This window comes from Arvicanthis niloticus, chromosome 15 (assembly GCF_011762505.2).
Source record: "Arvicanthis niloticus isolate mArvNil1 chromosome 15, mArvNil1.pat.X, whole genome shotgun sequence".
Classification (NCBI taxonomy): Eukaryota; Metazoa; Chordata; class Mammalia; order Rodentia; family Muridae; genus Arvicanthis; species Arvicanthis niloticus.
In genome coordinates, this window is record NC_047672.1 from 11,244,149 (window position 1) to 11,268,533 (window position 24,385).

A 24,385-nucleotide genomic window follows, 5' to 3' on the forward strand; every position below is an offset into this window, starting at 1 on the left:
AAGTATAATCTCAAAAATAAACAGAATTTAGAATTAATGTATGTAAATATGTATAAGTAATGCTTGGGCAATTAAATATATGTACATTGTACTCAGTTTTTAAATTAAAAGAAAGAAAGAAAAGAAAGGATCCCGGGCTGGTATTAACCCCCTGGGGCCCTTGAACACTTGAGTTCTGGAGGTCAGGTGCTTTGCTGCTAGATTCAGTTGCTTGGGTCCAACCTTTAGCCCTTCCCATCTAATCCAGACCCTTTTGTCTCTTGTTGGGAAACAGTCTTCATTAAATAAGTCAGAATAACCATAGTCTTAAGACTTTCAGTGAGTGTCTTTTCCTTAGTTTGTCCATAGTTCTTCCAAGGGTGTTTCCCATGTTCAAGCTCCTACTTCTCTTGTTAAATTTATTCTTAAGCATGTTGTTCTTTTTGGTTCTATTGTGAATAGAATTGCTTTCTTTAATTTATATTCAAATATTCAAGGACTGGAGAGCCAAGTGAATGTTAGAACACTGGCCTGGAATGGGCAAGCACCTGAGCTTGATGCTTAGTGCCCTAAAAAATGGGGGTTCCATTATTCATTATTAGTATATATAGAGCTGAGTCATTTATTAATTCTTTTTTTTTTGTTTTGTTTTTCGAGACAGGGTTTCTCTGTTTAGCCTTGGCTGTCCTGGAACTCACTTGGTAGACCAGGTTGGTATTAATTCTAATAGCTAAGATTACATGCATATTCCTTAAAATTTTTCTATATTTAAGACCATTCATCTATAAATGACTACTGGCTTTTGAATATTGAATTTGACATTTGTGGTGGTTTGAATATGCTTTGCCTAGGGAGTGGCAGTATTAGGAGGTGTGGCCTTGTTGGAGTAGGTGTGGCCTTGTTGAAGGAAGTGTGTCACTGTGGGGGTGAGCTTTGAGACCTTTCTCCTGGCTTCCTGGAAGCCAGTCTCCTCCTGACTGATTTCTGATCAAGTGTAGAACTCTTGGTTTCTTCTCCAGCACCATGCTTCCTGCCATGATGATACTGGACTGAACCTCTGAAACTGTAAGCCAGCCTCAATTAAATATTGTTCTTTATAAGAGTTCCCCTGATCATGGAGTCTCTTCACAGCAATTGAAGCCCTAAGACAACAGTCAAAGAAGAAGAAGTCTTGCCTATCAGCAGCAGGGAGAAATATTTTTGAGTAGAGAATTTGCAGGACTGGATGATTAAACCTTGGCTCATGCATAGATTGTGCCCTGAGGCATTTAACAGTTTTTGAAAGTTTTTTTTTTTTTTTTTTAAGCTATCCCAATCTGAAGGGCAAGGGCAGAGCAATGCTGTTCCCAGAAACCAGGGATGCTGTAAAATATTCTACAATGCATAAGATTCACCCTTCAAATAGCTATCTTACCCAAAAGATTAACAACACTGTGCTTAAGAACCCTACAAATAAACACCCTGTTCTCTCCCTGGTCCCTGACCCTTTTCTGTAAGATTATGAAGTGAGTGGTAAACTTTGAAGAATAACTTTTCAGCCCTTGGAGTTATCTGATAGGTGAAGCATCCTCAGAGCAGAGTCAGAAACTTTGAGAACACCCTGATCAAGAATGTCTTACCCTGAACCTCACAGAGGCCATCAGCATGACACAGGACGTGTGACCTTCATGAAGCTGTCCTGATTATTAACAGAAGGCTGGAAAACACACCAGGAACAGACTAGTAGTAAAGATGCAGTAATTCCTCTGACCCTGGGCACACCCACCCCTGCTTTTATTTGCAGTTTGGCCACCTGAATGTTTCTTAGATGCTAAGGGCAGCTGGCTAATGTTGGGGCCACAGAGGTCCTTGTACTCACAGAGAAGCATTAAGAGAACCAAGAATGTTTATCACAAAGGAGTGTCTCTTCAATGGAGGAGATAAAATCAAATACCTGCATTCTATCCAGAAAGCAGAGAGTGGATTTTGGTAACAACCTTGTGATGTTTTTGTCATCTATGGAGGGAGAACTCACCCACCTTTGAGGCAGGTCTAGCCCAAATTTCCCAGAATGATTATCGTAGACTCTTCCCACCCTAGACCATTGCCCATCCTTAGGGGACATGTCATATGCATTTTATGGCCTGCTGACCTTGGTGCTATAGGTCAAGGACCACATTAGAGTCTAGGCTTTTCAGTTGTAGAACCCACACTCACGGTCACTTGTACTTTGTAAAGGAGTTCCTATGTAGTTATACCTTGAGCTTTATTGTGTACCTGAAATTGGACTGATTGGACTGATTGTTGCCTGGAAACCTTTCCCCAAATTGTACTGTGCTTTAAATATGCTGACAATTCGCTGCCCTGTCTGACACATGCAGGGACCCCCCCCCCCCCACAGCTACATCTGCAAACACATCCTTTTACAGAAGGAGTATGGATGATGAATACTCTTAGGTTTGCAGAGATAAGGCTTGACCTACTGGTATGAGCATTAAGACAAACTATATCACAAGACATCTAAGTAGGGGCTCATGCAGGTAAGGGGCTTGACTTGAAATAGAAATGTCATTAGCGGCGGGGTACATCTGCCTCAAAGAAGCCCTGGTCCAGAGTGCACTGAGACACCTGCTTTCTGAACATGTAGCTAATTTGCAATAAAGAAAATACAAGCAGCAGAGGGTCACTTTTCTTTTCTTTTCTTTTCTTTTTTTCTCCTTAATTTTTCCCCTTTGTTAAATACACTTAAAAGATCTGTGGATTTTGCTTTAAGATGGAAGCTGACAGTTGCAAAACAATGAACAACAGCCCTGGTAGTTTGGAAGCAGACGCTAAGTGTTTATTCAGCTCAAATGGTTTTTAGAACATGTGTTTGCCGATGTAGCCAGCTGCCCTTAGCATTTAAGACACAAGTTTTGCAAATACAAGTGAGTCGGACGACCCAAACTGCACATGGAAGCAGAGATGAGGATGCTGTCAAGGTCGGATTTACCAGTAGTCGGTTGTGTGTTTCCAGCCTTCTGTTAATGACCAGGTGAGGCCAGCCTGCTTGGTCCTACACCATTTCAAAGAGGGTGAAGAGTCAGAGTCTCAAAGAAACAGGGATATTGGAGATTTCAAAGGCAGATGGGACTGGACTGACTGGAAGAGTATCCCTGCTAAAACTGGTATTTCCAGGCTGTGTGTGCAGGAGAGGTTCTGTAAGATGCTGAGAAGAGAAGGCCAGGCTCAGTTCCCTGGATGTAACTTGTCTTGCTTAGGAATGAGCATATGGAATCTAAGCAAGTTCACCAGTAACCACACCATACAGGGCAAGTGTGGAATTTGCAGAGTCAGTACCCTAGGAAATGCAGGCCCCCTGCTTGCAAATTCCTTAGTGCTACTGTTTCCAGGCAGTCCAGGCAGGCCAGCCAGTCCTACATCAAACCTGCCTTGCTAGTTGGCAAGCAGACCCCTGAAAACCACTGAAATCCTCCATGGCCAATTCAGAACCAGTTGGAGCATTAGATTAGGTTCTGTGTGAATGAGTGAAGTCATTCCTGTTTAGGAAATAAAGTGAACAACACTGCATGTCTCGTCCAGTCCTAACACTTACACACGTGAGTATGTTTAATTCTCACATCCTGTGAGATACCTGATTGACAGAAAACAACCAAGGCCCAGAGGAGGTAAGGAGCACGCCCAAGGTCACACAATTGGAAAAACGCAGAATTGAACCTTCTGCAGTGTGGCTCCAGATCTGAACTGTCATCTTTTGCTTCTAGTGTCTCAAGAACATTGAAGATGCTTTCTTCTTGTGCTGTTTACACTAAAAAATGTCACTGAACATTTTGGTGATTCAGTCCTGTTAGAAAAATGGACAATAAGAAAACTCCTTTTAACGATGGAAAAATAACTTCTATATTTTTTGTCACCAGAGCTGGCCAGCTGCCCTGTGAACACCTTTCCTGCTCTGGAACCTCTTGTCCTTGTCATTTTCTTGCTTGCAGTTCACTGATATTCCTGAGTCAAGTCATGTGAGCATTCTGGATTAGTTATGTCGATTACTATGACAAATACCTGTCAAGGGCAACTTAAGGGAGGCTGGGTTTATTGTGGCTTACAGTTAGAGGGGATACAATTCAACATGGTAGGGAAAGCATGGTGGCAGGAGAGCTGGGTGGCTGGTCACACTGTGACCACAGTTAAGAAGCAGAGAGAGACACAGGCTGCTTCTCTCTCTGTCTCTCTCTGTCTCTGTCTCTGTCTCTCTCTCTCTCTCTCTCTCTCTCTCTCTCTCTCTCTCTCTCCCCTTGCCTTCATGCCTCCCAGGATAGGTCTTCCTTTCTCAGAAAAAAAAAACTCTAGAAACACAGACATCCCCAGAAGTATCTCTTAGGAGTCTCCAAGTCTCATCAAGACGACTATGAAGTTCAACCATCACAACTTCTGTTTCATCCCATTGATTTGAACTCCCTGAGAAGAGAAAATTTTAAAATAAAAGGTTTTTATCACCTACAGTTTCTAATGCTGCAGTGGACTAGGTAAGCATTTAATAAATGTTCATTAAAGCAAAAAGCCAGTGAAACCAATTTTAGACTTCTGTCCTGTAGAACTATAAGACAATAAACATATTGTTTTAAGCAGAAAAGTTTGTGTTAAATTTGTAACAGACACAATAGGAAAGCAATATGGTTATTTCACACACACACACACACACACATATGTGTATGTATATATGTATATGTATGTATGTGTGTATGTGTATATGTGTATATGTATACATGTATATATATACATATATATATGAATACTATGCAAGCATTTAAAGTAATAAAGACCATGTCTATGTTGTTGAATGTAAAGGTCTCTGAGATATATTATTTGAGAAAAAAAGTCAATGTCCGGACAATGTGAATATCACAGTACTCTGTTATATGTGATATACACACAGCTCATGAATTAGACAATGAATATAAAGTAAGACAATGCAGAACATCCCTAATCATAAAATTCAAAATTCAAAACTCTTTTATAGTTGATATGGAACCACAAGTAGAAAACTCTACACCTGATCTCCTGAGACTGTTGAATGCTAGAATACAGGTGCAGTAATACTAAAGTTATTTTGGGGCTATGTATATATGGTATTCATAAAAATAAACAGATGTTGTATCTCAACTTGGGCCCCACACCCAATATATCAAACAGTGAATCCTTTTCGGATGAGGGCTCCTCACCCTGCTTGTGATGATCATTGGGAAGAGGTATCCTGTTAACAGGGTGGTCAGTGTTACAAGAGAGTATTTTCCCAGCATACTTCTTTACACCATATTAAATTTCTAGAATTTTCACTGGGTAGAAAGTCATTTTCCATAACTGAATTCCAAAATTTTGGGAGACAAGACAAAGAAAACACACACTCAGATGGCACTGTGCTTGCAGGTACACTCTGAACATCCCAGAGGGTAGATCAATCAGATGCCTAATGTAAGCAATTAGCTGTGAGGTGTGGGAGCTGATAATGTGTCCCCTCCAACACCCCCACACACACACACACGAAAAAAGCCAGACTGGAAGGTCAAACGGAAGCTGTGAGACCATGTGTCAAGGTCATTGTCAAGACTTGATAATACAGCTCCATCTTTAATAGTGTGGTCAGAGGATGGGCATGCAGAGAGGACAGCCAGAGAGGACTGGGATTGTGCAAGCTAGAAATACAGACCAAGAACCCCAGGAAATGCTGTCAACACCAGCTGGCTTTTAGGCATGCACTGGGGAAGAAGGGAAGCTTCTGGCAGCCTTTCCAGAAACTGGAGCCACAATCACTCAGGTAACCATCTCCCCTCCTGGCCTGGAGGTTCTGCTCTCAGCAGGTACTGCTTCTATTCTCTGCCTAAAGAACGGGGTACCTAGAGAGAATTTGGCAGCTGTGGCCTCACAAGAGTGCGGGAGCCTCATAGTTGGGGATGTTTAGTGCTGTTCATGCTAAAGGGTGGAGAGACAGTTTACGAAGCCGATCTGGGTTTGGGAGGTATGGGTGATGCGTAGGTCTGCTGTGACAGAGTACCCCCCCCCAAAAAAATGGCTTGAATGAAGAAGTTTATTTGGAGCTTTAGTGTTACCAGGATTTTGCTCTGGCCTCCCCTCCATGCTTCAGTCCTGTGTTCTCTGTTGGACGAGCTCAGGCAAAATACCCAGAGTACTAAGAGATGAGGGTGGTCAGGGGAAAAAGTGGCACTGCATAACACTAACTCTAACCCTATCCTAACCCCTGACCCAAACCACTAATCCTAACCCTAACGCTAACCCAAATCCTAACCCCTAACCCTAACCCCAACCCCAACCCTAAACCATAACTGTAACCCCAACCCTAACACCTACCCCTAACCCCAACCCTACATCTAACCCCTAACCCCAACCCTACTTCTAACCCCTAACCCCAACCCTAACACCGACCCCTAACCCCAACCCTACGTCTAACCCCTAACCCCAACCCTAACCCTAACCTCTAACTCTAACCCCTAATCGTAACCCCATGGAGAGTAGACGACAGCCAGAGCCCATCGTGCCCACCTGTGTGCTTAGGTAGGCTCTTTGCTATATCCATGCCAATTTCCAAAGTCTCTAGGGCAGACAGCTTTCCTGAGAGACTTTTTCCTGCCAGGTGATTGACAGACCCATTTGTATGAGCTCAAATGATAAGCTTCTACTCTCTACAAGAAAGCCTCTGCTAGGCCATCTCCTCCCAGGGCCAGAAGTATAACTCAAATTCTATTCTTTTAACAATAAAAAAAAAAAAAAACCACAACAACAGAGTAGATTAAAATGAAGTAAAGAAAACATTTTTAAAATACCTATAAAATAGCTATACTTTCGTGGGAGAGAATAGCTTTTCCTTAATGGCCATCAACAAAGCCCTTCCACGCCTACCTTTCTTTCATATGAGAAAATATAGAAACACTGTCAAGAATGACCAGATTATTCAGGTGCAGGGAGAGTGCGTTGTCACGGCTCACGTTGACAGAGGCAGAGCTAGAAGTGTTGTTAGAGGACCATCTTACTGGGATAAGTCGGAGGAGCCATGACAGAATTCTTCAATGTCAATCTGCCTTGATGCTCACAGAAGCCTTTGATCCGCTGAAACAACTCACAGAAATCAATGTCATGTGAATAGCTTGTTCTAGGTTGACTTAAGAAACCATGAGCGGTTAGAGGAGGCTGAGTATATACTGCCCTTGCAGAAGACTAGTTCAGTTGGGGATGAGAGAGCTCATAACTCCCTGTAATTCTAGCTCCAGAGGAACCCTCTCTCTCTCCTGGCCTTCATGGGTACCCACATACAGGTGGACAACCCCCCCACACACACACACACAATACACACCACTAAAACAAAATATAAAGACACAGAACAAAACATTTCTAAGCTCTGTCACTACTATAATGACGACACTAGGGGCAATGAGTAAATAGTTAGTTATTAGTGCAGCACAGAAAGCATTCTGCTGAAAAGGCCTCCCTTATCTAGTGTGCGGCTAGATCTGTCCTTTACGTGTGCACTGCTCAGCACACTCCTTGTCTCTTTTCCTACTGCCTTCATCCTGAGTTTGCTTTAGTTGTATGCTCTTGGGAAGCTGGACTTTACCTGAACGATTCTGGATGCAGTTACCTGCATCCAGATCAGGTAACAAAATGGTTGCCTGAACCATTTTGTTGTTGTTTTGCTTTCCAAAACCACATTCTATTGGCAAACACTTAATTTTCATTCATCAGATTTGTCGTGGTGGAAAGGGAGTGGGGGATGGTGACCGGATGGAGATGTGGCCACCACAGGGAGCATTTTTCTTGCTCTTTCTCAGGAGCAGTGGCATTTTCACCATGGTGACAAGCAAGGACAGTAAGGAAGTGTCCGTGAGCTGATGACAGGTTGTTTTACACCTGCTGAAAACTGAGATTGAAATGCTGGGGTTTTATTAATTTAACAGGTAGGCCTGCGTGACTCTAGAGTAAAAGGCAGGAGGAATTCTCTTACTTGTTCCAACACATTGCCAAGGTTCTCTCCTTCCTGCTGTGATAATAGGACTAAGAGCTTAGATATGGTGACCTTTCCCAAGTCTCACCCATTGGACTTCCTAATATTAGGGTAAAAGGGGTCACCCTGCCACCCAAGCCTGGATTTCATAATAGCTAATGTGGCTTGGCCTAACCTTTAAAGCCCAGTAACTTGAATAAGCTATCTACAACTCTTTGCATAGCCTTCCGTTCAATGATAGTTACAAAATGTTGGCCAAATCCAGTGGAGTATTACACTGAACGAACCATTGCATTCAACTATGAGAACTTGACACCAAAGGGGCCATGATTTAAATAAACAGAAGCTCTTTTTTCTCTCTCTTAGAATGAGCATTCATTCTAAGATAAAAGCTGACTGAGGCTGATATGGCAGCTCTAAGCATTAGTATAGACTGTGGCCTTTGCCCCAATGTTTCTATGTCCCAACTATCACGCAGTGCTCTTAGAAACATAAAGAAAGATGTACCAAGAGGGAATGGTGCTCAGCAGTTGAGTGAATGTTCTTAAAGATGCTTTCCAGAAAGCTACACTCAACATTTTTTTCTTGTGAGTCAGTGATCAGAACTGAAACACATTGTGACCATTTCTACAGGGAAGGCTGGGAAAACTTAGGTTTAATTTAGACTCATTATTTCCCTGGCAAAATCTGCTTCTAAAGCACTAGATCTAGAATAGATCTTAGTTAGGCAGCTGCCATACATCTGTGAGTAGACAGAAATGTTGAAGGTGACATGTCAGGGACAATACTATAGAAGTCACAGAAGATGCCTGGGAGCCTGGCTATCAGGCCCTGGGAGCTGACAGACGACAATGCTGATAACACTGTGATTCTAGCATGTGTGATTCACTTGTCCAATAGTGAATGAATGGCACTGACAATGGGGACATGGAAACCAAGTCTGAAAGCTGCTGGCCCTTACTCTAAGGATGGAGCTCATGACAGATGACGTGGGAACTGGGGAGGTGCGTGTTGAGTGTGCATGGATCTGTTTTTCAGGCAGAATTGTTTGGTTTTAGGAAATGGGTATTTATTTAAATGAGACCATTGTGTCAATTAAATGCATATCCACCATCTCTGACATCTTCAAGTAAACCTTTCGTACCTAACAAACTGCTTGTTAACTAAGCCCTGGGTTTAAGGGATTGTTAATGACTCAAACGCAGTTTTAAGACACAATGAACTACAACAACAAAAATTAGCTTGTAGTTGTTGGAAGCATACCATGAAGGTCTCTGTTCCCAAAGATGTTCAGAAAAATCAGAAATATTAAGCACACAGAAGTAGCTTCTCAAAGGAGTGGATGTAAAACCTGTTTTCCACCCAGAAAGCTGGAATTTGGAAGTGACTAACAGCCCAGTGATCTCTGTTAGCTGTTGGTCTGGGCCATATTAAGCTCCTACAACCAGAACTGAAGTGACTGGTAATCTAAACGACCCTTACAACTAGGGATTCCCCAAGCTCCCACAACCAGGGCCAGAGATACCTAATAGTCTAAATGACCCTTACATTATCTATAAGGCCAGTGGCTCCCCCAAGCTCCTACAACCAGGGACAGGGGTGGCTAATAATCCAAATAACCTCTATACTGATTGAATGACTAGGAACAGGCTAAATCCTTCCTTAGGCCCTTAAGCTAGGACAGAAAGCCTATCTCTAGAAACTATCTTCTTGGGAGAAATGACAGGTACTTTGAGTCGAGTTTCAATGTAACCTTGCTTCCCTGTGCACTGGGGATTGTATTTCACCAGGAAACCTTTTTCACAACTATAATGTGTTTAAATTTGTTGATAATAAACCACCTGGTGTCAGACTCCCTGAAGTCTTGATTAGGTTGGCAATGTCAATCTGAACTGAATTTTCATTCTTACTTCTGCATAGTTTGCTTCCCTGCCCACTGTGATCACCTGCAGGATCGCCCTCATGTAATAAAAGAAATTATACTAAATCTTACTGCTGGTTTCATCCCTATATTGAAAAAAACTTAACATATGTCTTGTGTTGAAAATTGTTCCTACCATCTCCCATATTTCCTTGTCACACAGACACACACAGATACACACAGACACACACAGACACACACAGATACATACACACAGACAGACAGACACACACACACACACACACACACACACACTTTCCTGTTCTTTCCCATTTCTTACAGTATTAGGTACTTTTCCCCTTGCTGTGACAGATTACCTGACAAAAGAAACTTAATAGGGGAAAGATTTACTTTGACCCAATGTTTCAGAGGGATTTCAGTCTATCGTGGTAAGGCACGGTGACAGGAAACAGTCCATGATGGCAGGAGTGTGAGGTTGAAGCTTCCCACATCTTGGCTAATCAGGAAGCAGAAAGCTCAGACTTGAACCAGAAGCAGGATATACACATTGATGCCTCATGACCCGCTTCCACCAGGCAGGCCTCCTTTCACCATGCAGGTCTCACAATTTTCAAAACCCTGAGGACCAAGTAAGTCCTCCAAACAGAAGTCTGTGGGAGAGATTTTAGATTCAAATCCCCTTGCCATTACACAGGAGATCTAGAGGCATACCTATGTCATGAAGGCCAGGTTAGGGATAGCAGGTACTCAGGGTCTTAGATTTACTCACATTTTTAAAAGAACTTAAGATAATTTAAATGTTTTTTTTTTTCTAAATCATCACCTTAAATTGCCATGACATTTTCTTATACTTTTGTGCATGCGTCTGTGCATGGCGTGTGGTGGTGCTGGGCATGTTTCCTTTATTTGGTGTCTTTCCTAGCAACAATCTTTTCACTTATTGTTTGTAAGCCGCTCTGCTCTGGTTAAGACCAGAGCCCCTCGTTTATGAGGCTGTGGGAAAAGTAAGAGCTTGATAATGGGAACCTAATTGAGTCATTCCATCTTGGGGAAGAGCTCAACACAGATACAGCCACATTCTACACTGATATCCATCCACTCGCCGCTTTCCTCATGACACAGCCCTGTTCAGCCTTCCCCTGATGAAGATGCTTAACTGGTACACACCTCCTCCAACAGGCTAGGAGCTCAGTAGAAAGAGAAGACACAAACAAGTTCCTGCCAGAGACCCCTGAGCACTGATCCCATGCCATCCCACACACATTCTACAAGCCTGTATGCTCTGGACCGTTATGGATGACTTTTGTCAGACCCTCATACCACTGGCTTTTCTCACACAAAAAGGCACTGACACCAACTGCCAAGGTTGTTGGTGGACTCTAGGTAGTAATCAGAGTTCCAAGTCAGGTATCTCAGAGCTTTCTCAACTCTGCATTAGGTCAAGCCAGCTTTGACCCCAGGCAGAAGCCCTCTGGTTCTTCAAGTATCTGACAGTATTTACTGGACTGTGTGCTTCCTTGTGCAAGCCAGAAAAGAAGCCTCTGTCTTGATAACTCCTAAACAAAAGCTCTCTGCTGAACCCAACCTCTGGCTGTGTGCCACCCCTGAAACAATCATTTTGGCAGCAAGACTCCATCTGGCTGTGGTGCTGAAGCCCTAAGCACTAGTCAAACAAGGCAAAAACAAACAAACAAATAGGACTTCTTCATGCTTCCCACAGAACGGAGAGGACTGGCTGCTGCTCTACCCTTCACAGGGATCCAAACTGCTTAGCCCAGAAAGGATGTGCCCAAGCAACCTCATGACCTCATGGTGTCTCATACACAGCCACAGAGGCTAGTTTAAATGCAAACTTCTCTCCTAAACCATACAGTTCTGCCTCCCTGCTATCACCATCGGGGACAAGCCCACCCCCCTTCTCCCAAGAAAACCAGAACAGTGTTATTAGAAGAGATGAGCATGGTGCAACACCTGAGGCATTAGATCCCAAGACAGGCTTATCTTTGGCCTGCAGTCTCTTTCCAGCATTCTCAGAGGAGCATATCATCCCATGCCTGGGAACTGGGTAGGAGTTGTACTATCCAGTTTGCAGATAAAGAAGTCTCGGAGACACTGAGTGACTTGCCCAAGGTTAATGGCTTGTAAGCAATGGAACTTGTGTTAGGACCCAGATCTTTTTTAATGCTGACCTTTCATGGGGGAAGCTCTGCTCTGGCCTTTTTGGACCCATGTGTAGAATAAGAAAGCAAAGCTGCAAACTTGATTGTGGTTCAAAGGGATGAGAAACCCAGTGGTGTGTGAAGAAATTCTTCTGTTGCTGGATTACCAAATCCTGCAGGATGGAGAAAAGAGAGAAGGTCCTCCCAGACTCCTCTTCTGATCAATTTTTCTGTTACCTTTTCCCTGGTATTTTTATTTGGTATAACTTTCTCAAACCCAATACCAAGCACCTCCCATACCTTGGCCCCACTCAAGAAGAAATCAGATGGAAGGAGCGATTAGGGATAAGAGAGAGGGGAGGCTACTGCATAGGAGAAGGGCGAGAAAAGGAGCATGCTGGGAAAGGGGGGAAAGAATCTACATGTGGATTGGCTCTGACACCAGAGACTCACTGTAACTTAAAATGTCAGATTACTATGTAGTTTTAAAGAGAAGGTACAAACTTTCAGCGTTGCGTGACAAACTACAGACCAATGAATAGGGATATCAAAGGCTACAAAGCACAAACCCAGTAAGTGAAAGGTTTCTCCCTTCTTTTAAAGTGTAGATCAGTGGTTCTCACCTGTCCTAATGCTGAGACTCTTTAATACATGTTGTGGTTCCTCCAACTATAAAATTATTGTCCTTGCAGCACCATAGCTGTAATTTTGCTACTGTTGTGAATTGTAATGTAAATATCCGTGTTTTCTGATGGTCTTAGCTGACCCCTGAGAAAAGGTCATTTGACCTCCCCCCCCACAAGGGGTCAAGACCCAAAGGTTGAGAACCTCTATTTTAGATAAAATGAGTCTGCTCATAGACTCTGCTTAATGAAATCTTTCCCATGGTTCTGATCTGCAACAAGAAGTACAGCTAGCCACTGAAACCCATGGGGATCGCTGTTCTTAGCTATTCCTTTGGATATGGCTGTCCCTGAAGCAGCCCCGGTATCACCTTGGCAATCTGGTTAGAGCAAAGGGTCCTTTTAACTTACTTGCACAAGGAATTAGATTGCATCTAATCTCTTCATGATGAAAAGTTGAGAAATAATGACTCTGGATCCTCATGGGCTGTTGAGTTGATAAGAGTGGTCTGAGTCACGGAAGGACTGAGAAACGTTGCAATCTGGGAGGTTAATGAGCCAAACACAGCCTGAAGGTTAGACTTGCTTTGCCTTCTAGTGTGTTAGTGTGTTATTAGTTTGAATTTCAAATGGCCCCACAATGTTCATGCTCTGAATGCTTGGTCCTAAGCTAATGGCACTATTTTTTGGAGGGTTCTGGAAACTTGGGAAGGTGGAGCTTAGCTTGGGGAAGTCGGTCCTGGGAGTTGGGTTGGTCATTGGTTGCATTATCCTTGCCCATTCCATGTCTCACTCTGCTTCCTGGTCCTCTCCATCACGTAGCAGACTCTACCACATGCTCTCATCATGATCAGAGCTGCTCTGCCATGACTTCCCTGCCATCTTGAACCAAACCTCCTGAAACCATGGGCCAAAATAAGTATTTCCTTAAGTTTTTGTGTCAAGTAATTTCTGTTATAGAAACAAGGAAAGTAACCAATATACCGCATGTTAAGGAGCCCCCTCTGCAATCCTCATCACTCATACCACATACGTGTGTATCCACTTACCTCTTGTCTCATCATGTCTCCTGTCTGCTCCTTGTCACTTACCTCAAACTCCTGAGTTTGAGATCTCTAAACTAAGCAAAGGCAATGGGGGGGGGGGGGGGGAAGAGACTCGTTTACCTTGGCAAAGTCTTATTGGGATAAAATTATAGAAAATAAATTTAATTGTAAAATTAAGTGGTGGAGAGTTCTTCCTGGAGAAATTACTGGACTCTTATTTGTTTTCTGGAACATAAAAGTAGTTTCCCACATAAGTTGGCCATGGAAATAAGGGACCAAGTTGCAGGTACTTTCAAGATGGGCTTCAATAGGGTTGTTTGTTCTGTGACTCTGGGAACTAAAACTGAGGCAGAATATATGAATATGCCAAACAATTGGCTAAAAAACAAATTATTACAATTGTATGATAGGAGATCAAGACAAAATAAGGGGGTCCCCTTTCTCAGCAATACGCAGAATCTGTTTACCACCACACTCCAAACTATAATAGGAAGGCACAGAGCAAAGGTTGGATCAAGCTCTAGAAGAGCAAAAGAAAGGAATCCTCTCAAAGTCTTGTTTCTTTATAAAGCTTAGTTTTAAATAAGGTGTTTGTATCCGCTTTCTGTTACTGTAGCAAAATGCCTGAGATAGTCAACTTAGAAAGAAAATAATGTTTATTTTTAACTCATAGATTTAGAGTTGCCAGCAGTATTAGGCTTTTCTGGTGCTTCTGGGCCTGTGGTGAAGCCACACATCGTAGTGTGAGCACACAGTAGAGGACTCTGTCCAGCTCATGGAAGCCAGGAAGCAAAGAGAAGAGAAGAAATATAGCCAGGGTCCCAATATCTGCACAACTCCTATTATCTTAATTCCATTAGTTTCCACACCTAAAGATTCTAGCATCACCTCGTGATACTATTGGCTGGGGACTTAACATGTGGGCTTTGGGGAAACATCTGAAATTCAAACTACAGTAGCAAGACTAGGAAACTAGCTTGGCAACAGTAGTATGTATTTGGCACTCTGCTACGGGGAGAAATAAATAAATGTCTGTAAAACACGTGAGCATGGTCCTTTCTACACAAAGAGCCCAACTTCTCTCCAGATTTGAGGAAAGAGAAGAAATATCCTTTACAACACATTCAAGTATGTAATAGGACAATAAGTAAAGTTTGGACTCAGAACAACCTGAGTCGAAATCCTAGCTCCAGAACTTAATAGTTTAGGGCTTCAGCAAGTCACCATCTTGTTCTTCCTCTCATCTTTAGTTTAGGCATATTTCATTTGTCGACCTTCCAGAATTCAAAAGCTGCCGTATGTTAAGACTCTTAATACCACGGGCTGGGAACCAGTGCCTAGCACAATAGCAGACACTCGGTGAATGGTGGTGACAGTTATTTAAAATACCACCACAATGAGCTTGGCTATTTGTGAAAGAGAACGGTATCCTGGTCAGTGTATAACAGGGCAGCTAGTGTCAGAGCTCATGTCATGGCTGAACGCCTCCCTGCTTATCATTGTTCAGCTGAATAGCTCTGTCTGGATCAGCAGAGACTGGGAAACAAGTGGCATCAAAACAAAGGAGAGGAATTATTTCCTACGACCGTTATGAGCGCTGCACTGTGACTGGTACTCCATCTTACAAAGGTCTTGCCAAAGGTTTGTGATCATGGTAAGGAATTTCTATTGAAATCTATCCAATGTTAGAGATGACTAAGGGCCATCTTTCACTGATGGTGTCTAAGAGAAGAACATTAACAAATTGTTGGAAGGCTTGAGCACTGAAAACTAAAATCTCTGCACACTGCCTTATCACAGTCCCAAGCTGTACCTACACCATGTGTAGGCACAATGACAGATCTCTCCTTTCTCAAGGAGGCATGGTATTCTGCTTTGCTTTCTGTTGTTTTGATAAACACCATGACCAAAACTTGGGGAGGAAAGTGTTCATTTCATCTTAGGTTTTACAGGCCATCAGCAGGAACAGGGGACAGGAACCATGGAGGAATAGTGCTTAGTAGCTAGCTCAGTTACCTGCTATATAGTTCAGACTCACCTGCCAAGGGATGGCACCACCCACAGTGGACTGCACCCTCCTGCATTAGTTAACAATTAAAACTGTCTCACTGACACGGCTACAAGCCAGCTGAGGGTCCCTCTTCTCAGGTACCTCCAGGTTTGTATCAAGTTGACAGCTGAAGCTAACTTTGACACATGGTCACAAAGAGTGGCCTCCAAGGTTCAAGGCTTTCCTCTAGAGGTTAGCAGGCAAATGGATGAAGTTAAAAGGCCTCTAAGTTCTGGGTTAAACAAAAGTCAACTTTTTTAAAGTGTCTGGTTTATTTTTAGCATATGTATTATATTTGAAAACCACATCTGCATGTCATTTATAAATAAAATGTAAATATTTATAAGAGGCTGGTTCAAATTTTCACAGTTCAGGGGAGGAGTCTGGCAAGTTGGCTCAACACTGGGTAAAGGTGCCTACTGCCTGACAACCTGAGTTCAACTTTCAGGACTTACAAAGTAGAAGGCGAGAACCAACCTGAAAACTGTCCTCTGGTTTCCATGTGTGCACTCTGGCTCGTGCCTATCCACATACATATTACACACAAACAAAACAGATAAAGTCATACATTTTTGTAAATTTTAAAATCATAGACACACTAACACTTCAAGTTCATTGTAGCACCATTCACAATAACCAAAATATAGAACCAGCCAAGATGTCCATCTACAGATGAATAAATAATGAATATGTGATACATATATACACAGGAGTTTTATTCAGCCATAAAGAAAAATAAAAACATGACATTGGGAGGGAGACGGTGGGAACTAGAGAGAATCATGCTAAGTGAAAAAAAATGAGACCCAGAAAGACAAATAATGTATGTTTCCTCTCAAATGCAGATAATGCAGAATCTAAATACATACATGCAAATTATAAAGCATATATATTCATGCATATACACAGAGAAAGAGAGAAGAAGCATGAGGAAGAGAATGAAGAAGAGGAGGAAGAAGAAAAGGAGGAGGAGGAGAAGGAGGAGAAAAAAAAAGACTGGGAAAGAATGGCTCCAAAGGGAAAAGGGGTAGTGAGGGTGCAAGGTAGGAAGAAAGACATACATCCCATGTCTTTTCTTCTATGTGAATAACTATGAAATGTCTCTGTGATACACTAACTTAAAAATAACCTTTTTTAAACAGAAAGTACTGAAAGTACTACATATATATATACATATATATACGTATATATACATATATACGCATATATATAAGTATATACATATACATATATACATATACATATATATCATTTGGTCTAGAAAAGTAAGATCATCAAACCAGCAGTGAGGATGCAAGGGGGCTCGGCAGGGACACAGATGATTAGCACCTGCCTCAGCAAGGGATGAAGGAACCTCCTGGAGGCTTCTTGGAGGGGGTGACAGGGGCTTCTTGGAGGGGGTGACAGGGGCTTCTTGGAGGGGGTGACAGGCTAGCTTAGTTTGTCAGACATGAAAGAGGGGAAAAACATTCTAGCTAGCTTGTACAACAAAGGCAAGCTGGCCTGTCTGAACAAGTGAGTGAAGTTAAAAACTGTGATAATTTGGTTCATCTTAAGCTGTCAGCAACCCTTGGGAAACCTCAGGCAGTAAGGCTGGCAGGCTCCTGCAGAGGTGGGTTATCACAGTCACTGAAGAGGACGTCAATTAAGAGAATGAAGGTATGGCTAAGAGATTCAAGCCTGGGAGATGGAATCATGGAGCTGTGTGCCTCTAGCTCAGTCTCCTCCTAACACCTGTCCAAGGCCTGGAAGGAATGGATGGCAAGAGCAGACTGGTGGGACCTCAAAAAACTCAGGACAAAAACAGTTCTGCAAGCCACTGAAGGGATACTAACCATGCATTGCTGGGCAATCATCAATAACATGGACATGGGTTTGTGCAAAAAGGCTCTGCAGTCTCAGAAAAGCATCCACGCCTTAGGTGTATATTCCATAGGCATCAAAAGCAACAGAACTCATCACTGGAAGGAGGCAAAGCTGGAAAGGGGGGATAAGCAGATGGCACAGCAGCCGCCAGGAGGACAGTGCATGGATTCGCTCACATCACCCACGGAGGACTCATAGGACTGATGTAAGAGGATCTTTTGTAAAGCCCCTGGCACTATATATGTCCTTCTCAAATTGCAGCCCACGAATCTTACCACAAAGACTTCTAGCATACACAAATCCTGGGCCTGCCCTTCATGTAGTTCCCCAGTGATGTGCTGGACCAAGACGTGTCATTAGATTCAGATTGCTTGACAGCTCTTGTGAGCCTGATTTTTAAAATCTGGCTGCATGGGCCTGAGAAGCAGTGATTGCTCCCTTCAAACTGGTGGTGGAGTGCACCCAGACTGTTAAATCAGAACTGCAGTAACTGGCTGGGGATTTATTAATTCCATTCTGGAGAAGTATGGGGAGAAGCTGGCAATGAATGTCATTACCATGTGTATATATAGTAAGTAGAGCAGAAGCAGCCAGGTGAAGCTCATGAAGAATGCTCACTTGTGGGGCCCAGGAGAGAATCTTTCTTAGGGTAAAGCTAAGCAACCCTCAGCCCTATGTAAATAGGCCCGGGGAATTGACGGAGAATAATTCACCTGGTTTTTACTGTTTGCAGTTGTAGGGATCAAATTCATAGCCTTGCTATGTTAGGCAAGGTCAGATTAGTTTCTGAGCTGGAAAAAGATCAATTTGACAAACTCTGTTGCATAAGTGGGCAGACAGAGTGTAGAACAGTAACGGTCCCCTTTGGAAGAAGGCAGGGCCTAAGGAAAACATGCCATACAAAATAGAAGGGCTGCTATTGGTGGAAGTGCAGCCTTAGTTCTTAAGAGCTGGAAAGAGGGAAGCACCAGACCTTAGTATAGGCAGCCGCAGACTTACCCCAGCTGCAGTAGATCTCACAACTCATTCATCCTTCAAAGTAGTTGGGGGTAAAAGGAATGCCCCGAGCCACTCAGAAGGCAGTAGCCAGTAAACCTGAAAAGCACTTCATGAAGGCCTGAGAAAGGACTCACATTAGGTTTAAAATTAGAAGCCCACCATTTATGTAGCTGTTCCCTTTACAGCACTGATAGAAGTCCACATCAGACACAGGAAATACACACTTGATTGTCTGGGTATCTCGAAATCCTTGTGTGGTAATCAGACGACTACATAACAGATCTCCTGCTGGCCTTCAGGTGGCTCCAGGAAACCACTGTGTTCCCACCTCCCTGGCAGCTGCTCATCCTAAGGATTCTGGCATACCAAGCTTTAGGAGACGCTTATCTGTAATGCCACCTCTTATCCTATGGCATTACCCTATGTCCCTATGTAGCCAACTGACCCAGAGAGGCACAGTGCTTCAGGGAGAGGCCAGCAGTTTCCAAGAAAAGGATCTTGGAGGCAGGGAATGTGTGTAGTTCATGGCCACTCTCTTATCTGACTCTTTGGTTCCCTTGCCACCCTGCCCTTTGAGATAGTTTTACTCCCCCAAGAGAGACAGATAAATGTTTTCTCAAAAAAGAAGTGCACCAGTCTCTTGAAAGCAACAGGACGAAGTGTTTGGTTTACACCGTTTTTATAGCCTAGATATAGACTTTATCTAAAAGAACAAACTTGCAACAAACATTTTAAAATGTAATATATAGCACAAGTAAACATCTCATTGCAAAGCATTTAGTTTTCATTTGTTTGCCTGTGGTTGCTTGGTCTTTGTCCTGTCTATTACTGCTTTGGTGTGTATACAAAACCAGTAGACTTGAAGATGTAAAAGATGATGATTTTTTTTTTTGTTTTTTTTTTTTTTTTTTTTTTGTTTTTTTCGAGACAGGGTTTCTCTGCGTAGCCCTGGCTATCCTGGAACTCACTCTGTACACCAGGCTGGCCTTGAACTCAGAAATCCGCCTGCCTCTGCCTCTCAAGTGCTGGGATTAAAGGCGTGCGCCACCACCGCCCGGCAAAGATGATGATTTTAAAACACCAAAAAGAGAAAGAAGTGTGCCAATTAAAAGAGCAGGGTGTCACCTAAGCAAGTTTCAATTCGATGCTAAGTTGTAGCAGTCTACCGATCTTTTTTAGGAAATGTAATGGTTCAACACACAAAATAATTTGAACTCTTTGAAATTTATAATTCATTTTATAATTACTATGGTTCTTCATATTAAAAATAATCAATATTTTAAATTTGGCAGACACACTTTGTAATAATAGGGGCTGGGGACTGAAGGTAGCCAAGAGGTAGGTACTAATAACACCCAGCCCCCTTCCTTCCTTCCTTCTTTCGCTCACACCCTTCTGGCCTTTCCATGGAGGGGTCCTCTTGCTTGAACCACCTCTGGGCCTCCTATACTCTTTCTGTAGTTGATAATTCCACATAGAGACTCATTCCTCCTGTGGACAGAGTTGTCACTTCACGGCTCAGGGCACTCCCTCAGCTGCTGCAGAGTTGGGGTGCCTAACATCTCTAAGGAGGCTGTTCTGGCATCATTCTTGGCTGGAGTTTTCCCATTGCATTTCCATGTCACTGGGTGCAATGTCTATCTGCCAGATATTCTGCCTGCTCTCAGCTAAAGGCCTTCCTCCCTGGCTGGGCAGCTGAGCTCACTGCACAGTTGCCAAAATTCTAATTCAAGATGTAGAATTCTAACTCCTGCTCTTTAGACCCTTGTCTGGCCCCAGTTTCCAGCCAAGCGGGTCCCTGGCTCATTATCAAGCCCTTGGGTGCCCTTCCCCCATCCTCACTTGATCCCAGGAAATTATTCCTGGCACCAAACTGAACTTTAATGACCTGCTGCCCCAGCCCCCGCTCAACTCAGCTCTCCCCTTGGCAAATTTGTCACCTTGGAGGCTCGAAGAAGCGACAGACCAGACAAAAATGTCAATGGTTGAGAGAACTCAGCCTCAGTCTTTATGACTAGGAGATTGTGAGATTTTTCTCTGGTGACAGAAATACTGCATATGTCTATATTTAAATTTACACGAAGTGCCCTAACAATCCTATTATTAGAAATAACACAAGTGATATATATATAGTTTTAAAAGACAGGATTGCTATTTTTCTAGGTATATGCACCAGAAAGTAAATAGAATTGTCCTAAAGAAAAATGCTAAATTCAGAATGCATGAATAATTTTTTTTTTAAATTGCAGCCTCGAATCAATGCACATCTTCCTGGTGCTCCTTGAACACCTGGAAGAAAATATACACCTTGTAGGTAAAATATAACTGTAGCTGGGGTTGGACCAGAAGATAATTGATTCTTAGGAAGCTAACTGGTCAACATTATGGCTTAAACGCTCACAGGATGGTATAATCCTAATTGATTGGTGAAATCTTTTTCAAGTGAAAATCGAGTATGCTTTGACTTCGTTTCCAAACCATTACACTTGTCCTTCTGTGGATCAGCACTGCCAGACCCGAGCCACAGCAAGGGGTGCAGGAGGTGCAGTAATTCAGGGTAAAGAAATTGAGATTTTTGTTTTCTCAGAAGAATCAGGGAGAACAAACGTGATACATATGTAAAACACAGTCAAATGCGCTTGACAACCAAGCACTCTATTTTGAAATTTAAATAAAGCTAAGATTTTTCTTCTGGCCTTGGGGGAAAGCTTCATTAAAATCAATTAGTTACTACTAACCTCCAGAGAATACGGACTTTTTAAATTTTTTTTTTAAATGAGAAAGTTTAAAGAACAAGGTGCACACAATTACCTTTCCTGGGTCCCTAGTGAATGCCATTGTCACACCTAGACAGGTGGCCAAGTGCAAACAAATGTCCCCGAGAGGGCCGGGTAACTCCCCGAGTGCTCATCTGGGGGAAACCATGTGTAATTAATAGATGTGGATCTATTAAGAATGTAGTGCACACAACCGAGGGAGGCTCCCAGCGGACTGCAGGCACCTCACGCCGCGAAGGGCAGGCCCAGGGACGTAAAGTTGGAGGCGGGAGCTGCCAGGTGAGGCCCGGGTCGCGGAGGTTGGGGCCCGCACAGCTGCAGGCGAGCGCTTGCTCCCTCCTCCCAGCCGCCGAGTCCTCCCCGCCCCCTCCCCGAGCTCCCGCCGCCTCCCGCTGCCTCCCGGAGGCTCGGCGCTGCGCTCCACCTCGCGCCCCCTCTCCTCCGTCCCGGGCTCGCGCTGCCCTCCCCGCGCCTGCCCCCTCCCCGGCCCCTCCCTCCGCCTCCGCGCGCGCGGCGCTCGCAGAGCCGACTCCGGGGGGCTCTCGATGTAGCACCATGACAGGCATCGCCGCCGCCTCCTTCTTCTCCAACACCTGCCGCTTCGGGGGCTGCGGACTCCACTTCCCCACGCTGGCCGACCTCATCGAGCACATCGAGGACAACCACATCGGTGAGGCCCGGGTGGGCGGGGGTCGGGCGGCGGGCGAGCCCCGGGGTGGCGCGGGCCGGGCGCCCGATAAGGTGCGGGCGTGGAGGGCCGCGGGGCGCGGGGATGGCCGGCCGCCGGGTGAGGGCGGGCGCGGGCCGCGGGGGGCGGGTGCCGCACGCCGCTTCCGCCCGGCCCGAGCTGTCAGGCTGGCGGGAGCCGGGGAGGCGCCGCCGCGGCAGCCATTCCGCTTCCTCCCCCGCCTGCGTCCTGTCAGCGCCGGTTGCTAGGTGTGGCGCGGCGGGAGGGGGCCGCGGCGGCCGGGCGCGGGGCGCTGCGTGCTGTGAGCGGCGCGGGCTCGGGGCCCGGCCTGGCGCGGCGGCTGCGGTTCGGGCGGCTGCGGGCCGCACCCATCCCTGGCCGGAGCGCCCCGAGGCCCCGGCAACGGAGGGGAGCCCGCGGGCGGCGGGCGGGCGTGTCGCGGCGCTGGCTTTGCGGCTAGGCCGGAGGTGCGCCCGTCCCCGCGGGGCCTGCGCGGTGCGGGCGCGGGGACGCGGGGGAGGGGCGCCCTGCGGGGCCAGTTGTGTCTCCGGGGACCCAGGGTCCTTGTAAGTCCTGCGCCTCACGGAAGTCCTTGCACCACGTTTGCACTCTCATCCCTACTAGCCCTGCGGAGAGAGATGGGTCTGGTGCTTCTGGCTCCCGGGACCCAGCCACCTGCAGAAGGTGTGGCCGCTCCCCAGAGTGGCCTGGTGGGTGAAGAGGGCAGCTGGTTGCCTGGGTGAGGCTACCTGTGCGTTGCTTCGAGGAGATCAAATGAATGCCATGGATTCGGCCATGTGGATGCAGCTCACGTTTCTGCAAAGTTGAGAGAGTAAATCACGACTGCTGTGCATTTATGCTCGAATAAAATGAGGCAGAGCCTTATGCCCCTTAGCTTTGTAGAATGCGTTCTCCTTGCACACAGTGGGCGCTTAATAAGCATTAAGTGCCGGTTTAGAGCGGGATTTGATGGGCCGTCCAGAGTGGGAGCTAATCATGAAAGTTGTCTGCAAAATGCCTTTGAAAAGAGAAATCTGATGAGTAATTGTCAGCCTTTGAAAAATTTCAAAGTTTCCAAGTATCTCCTTAATAGTTTTCCCTATTTCCTCTGATAAAAGTGAGGTAAAGGACCTACGCTCTCAGTTTGGGTGTCTTAAAGCGGTTTAATAGAGTAGCAAAGCTGCCGATTCATATCATGACTAAGTAGTCACAGCTAAAAGTGCTCCAGGTATAAAGTAAGTTTCTCACCAGGGCTTAAACATGCAGTTTCAAGACGAGTTATCCTAGTTCATCACTGGACTCCCTTTACTCCTTAAACTAAACAGAGATGATAACAGAAAATTGATATCACAAGTTCCATCCATTTTGTCAGTTATATCGGGATAAACAATAATTTATGTTAGTTGAGTGAGTAATAATAGTTTTATCTGGTTTCTTTCCTATTTGGAATACTGGCTGATTAAAACATAAGTTTTAACATGAATTAAACACAACTATTTCTTTTGAATTAACTTGGAATCAGATGATTTAGACTAGCATTGGTAAATCAGAAGCTTCTTTTTTGAGTTGGCAAAAGTTGCCCCAGTATTGTGCAGCCGTCTTTTAAGAGGGTCGAGGGTTTATGAATTTTCTAAAACTAAACTTTTAAGTGATGATATCTCACTCCCAGAGGTCTAATGATTTTCTTTAATGGTGAGAGTATTGAAAAAATAAGTTTAAATTGTTTTGGCGAGGCTAACAATTATTATACTGAGGAAATAGTTGTTCCAGCAAAGATTTTGAAAAATAGATGTTAAAATGAAGAAACACTTGAATCCAAAGTTGAAGAGGCTCACCGGAACTGCAGCGTACCTCAGATGAGAAGAGGGCTTCAAAGGGCAACCAGCCATGCAGAAAGAGATGGGATTTGAGCTCATAAAGAGTAACATCTGAGTCAGGTACTGTATAAATATACTTTGGATGAAGAGGCAAGAGTGAAAACACAAAAGTACTCAACGAAAGCTCTACCCTTTATTATTTATTGTGATTTGCTCTACACATGATATATGATAAGCTCTAGATATAAGATGAAGTTGTTTTTGTTTTAGTGAATGATTTAATGTCTTAATCAGCTAGTGGCCCCATTAAAGATTCATGAAGAGACCCAAGGTGTGTATGTTATTTTACTTTTATTCAAGGGTCTTATTTAGTGTCATATATAACCTTAAGAGGGTTAGGAGATAGGACTCTTTTTGAATTGTTACCATTTAATCACTAGCCAAAAGCACTGACTTTACAAAGCCCGTAGTTTTCATTATTACTATTGGTTATCATTCTGATTACCTAC

The 24,385-nt window shown here is 44.2% G+C and overlaps 1 protein-coding gene across 2 annotated transcripts in view; it reads left to right on the forward strand.

Moving 5' to 3' along the window:
• The first annotated feature begins 21,629 nt into the window (after positions 1-21,629).
• Positions 21,630-24,385, forward strand: part of Jazf1 (JAZF zinc finger 1) — a 300,929-nt gene continuing 298,173 nt past the window's right edge. Inside the window, exon 1 of one of the 2 annotated variants that reach the window (XM_076913329.1) lies at positions 21,630-21,650. Coding sequence is in view for 1 of the 2 variants with exons in the window: in XM_034518806.2 (XP_034374697.1) it covers positions 21,927-22,041 (115 nt within the window). In the remaining variant the exon portion in view is untranslated. Of the gene's footprint in view, positions 21,651-21,731; positions 22,042-24,385 lie in introns of those variants that run through there. The other variant, XM_034518806.2, reaches the window with a different exon arrangement.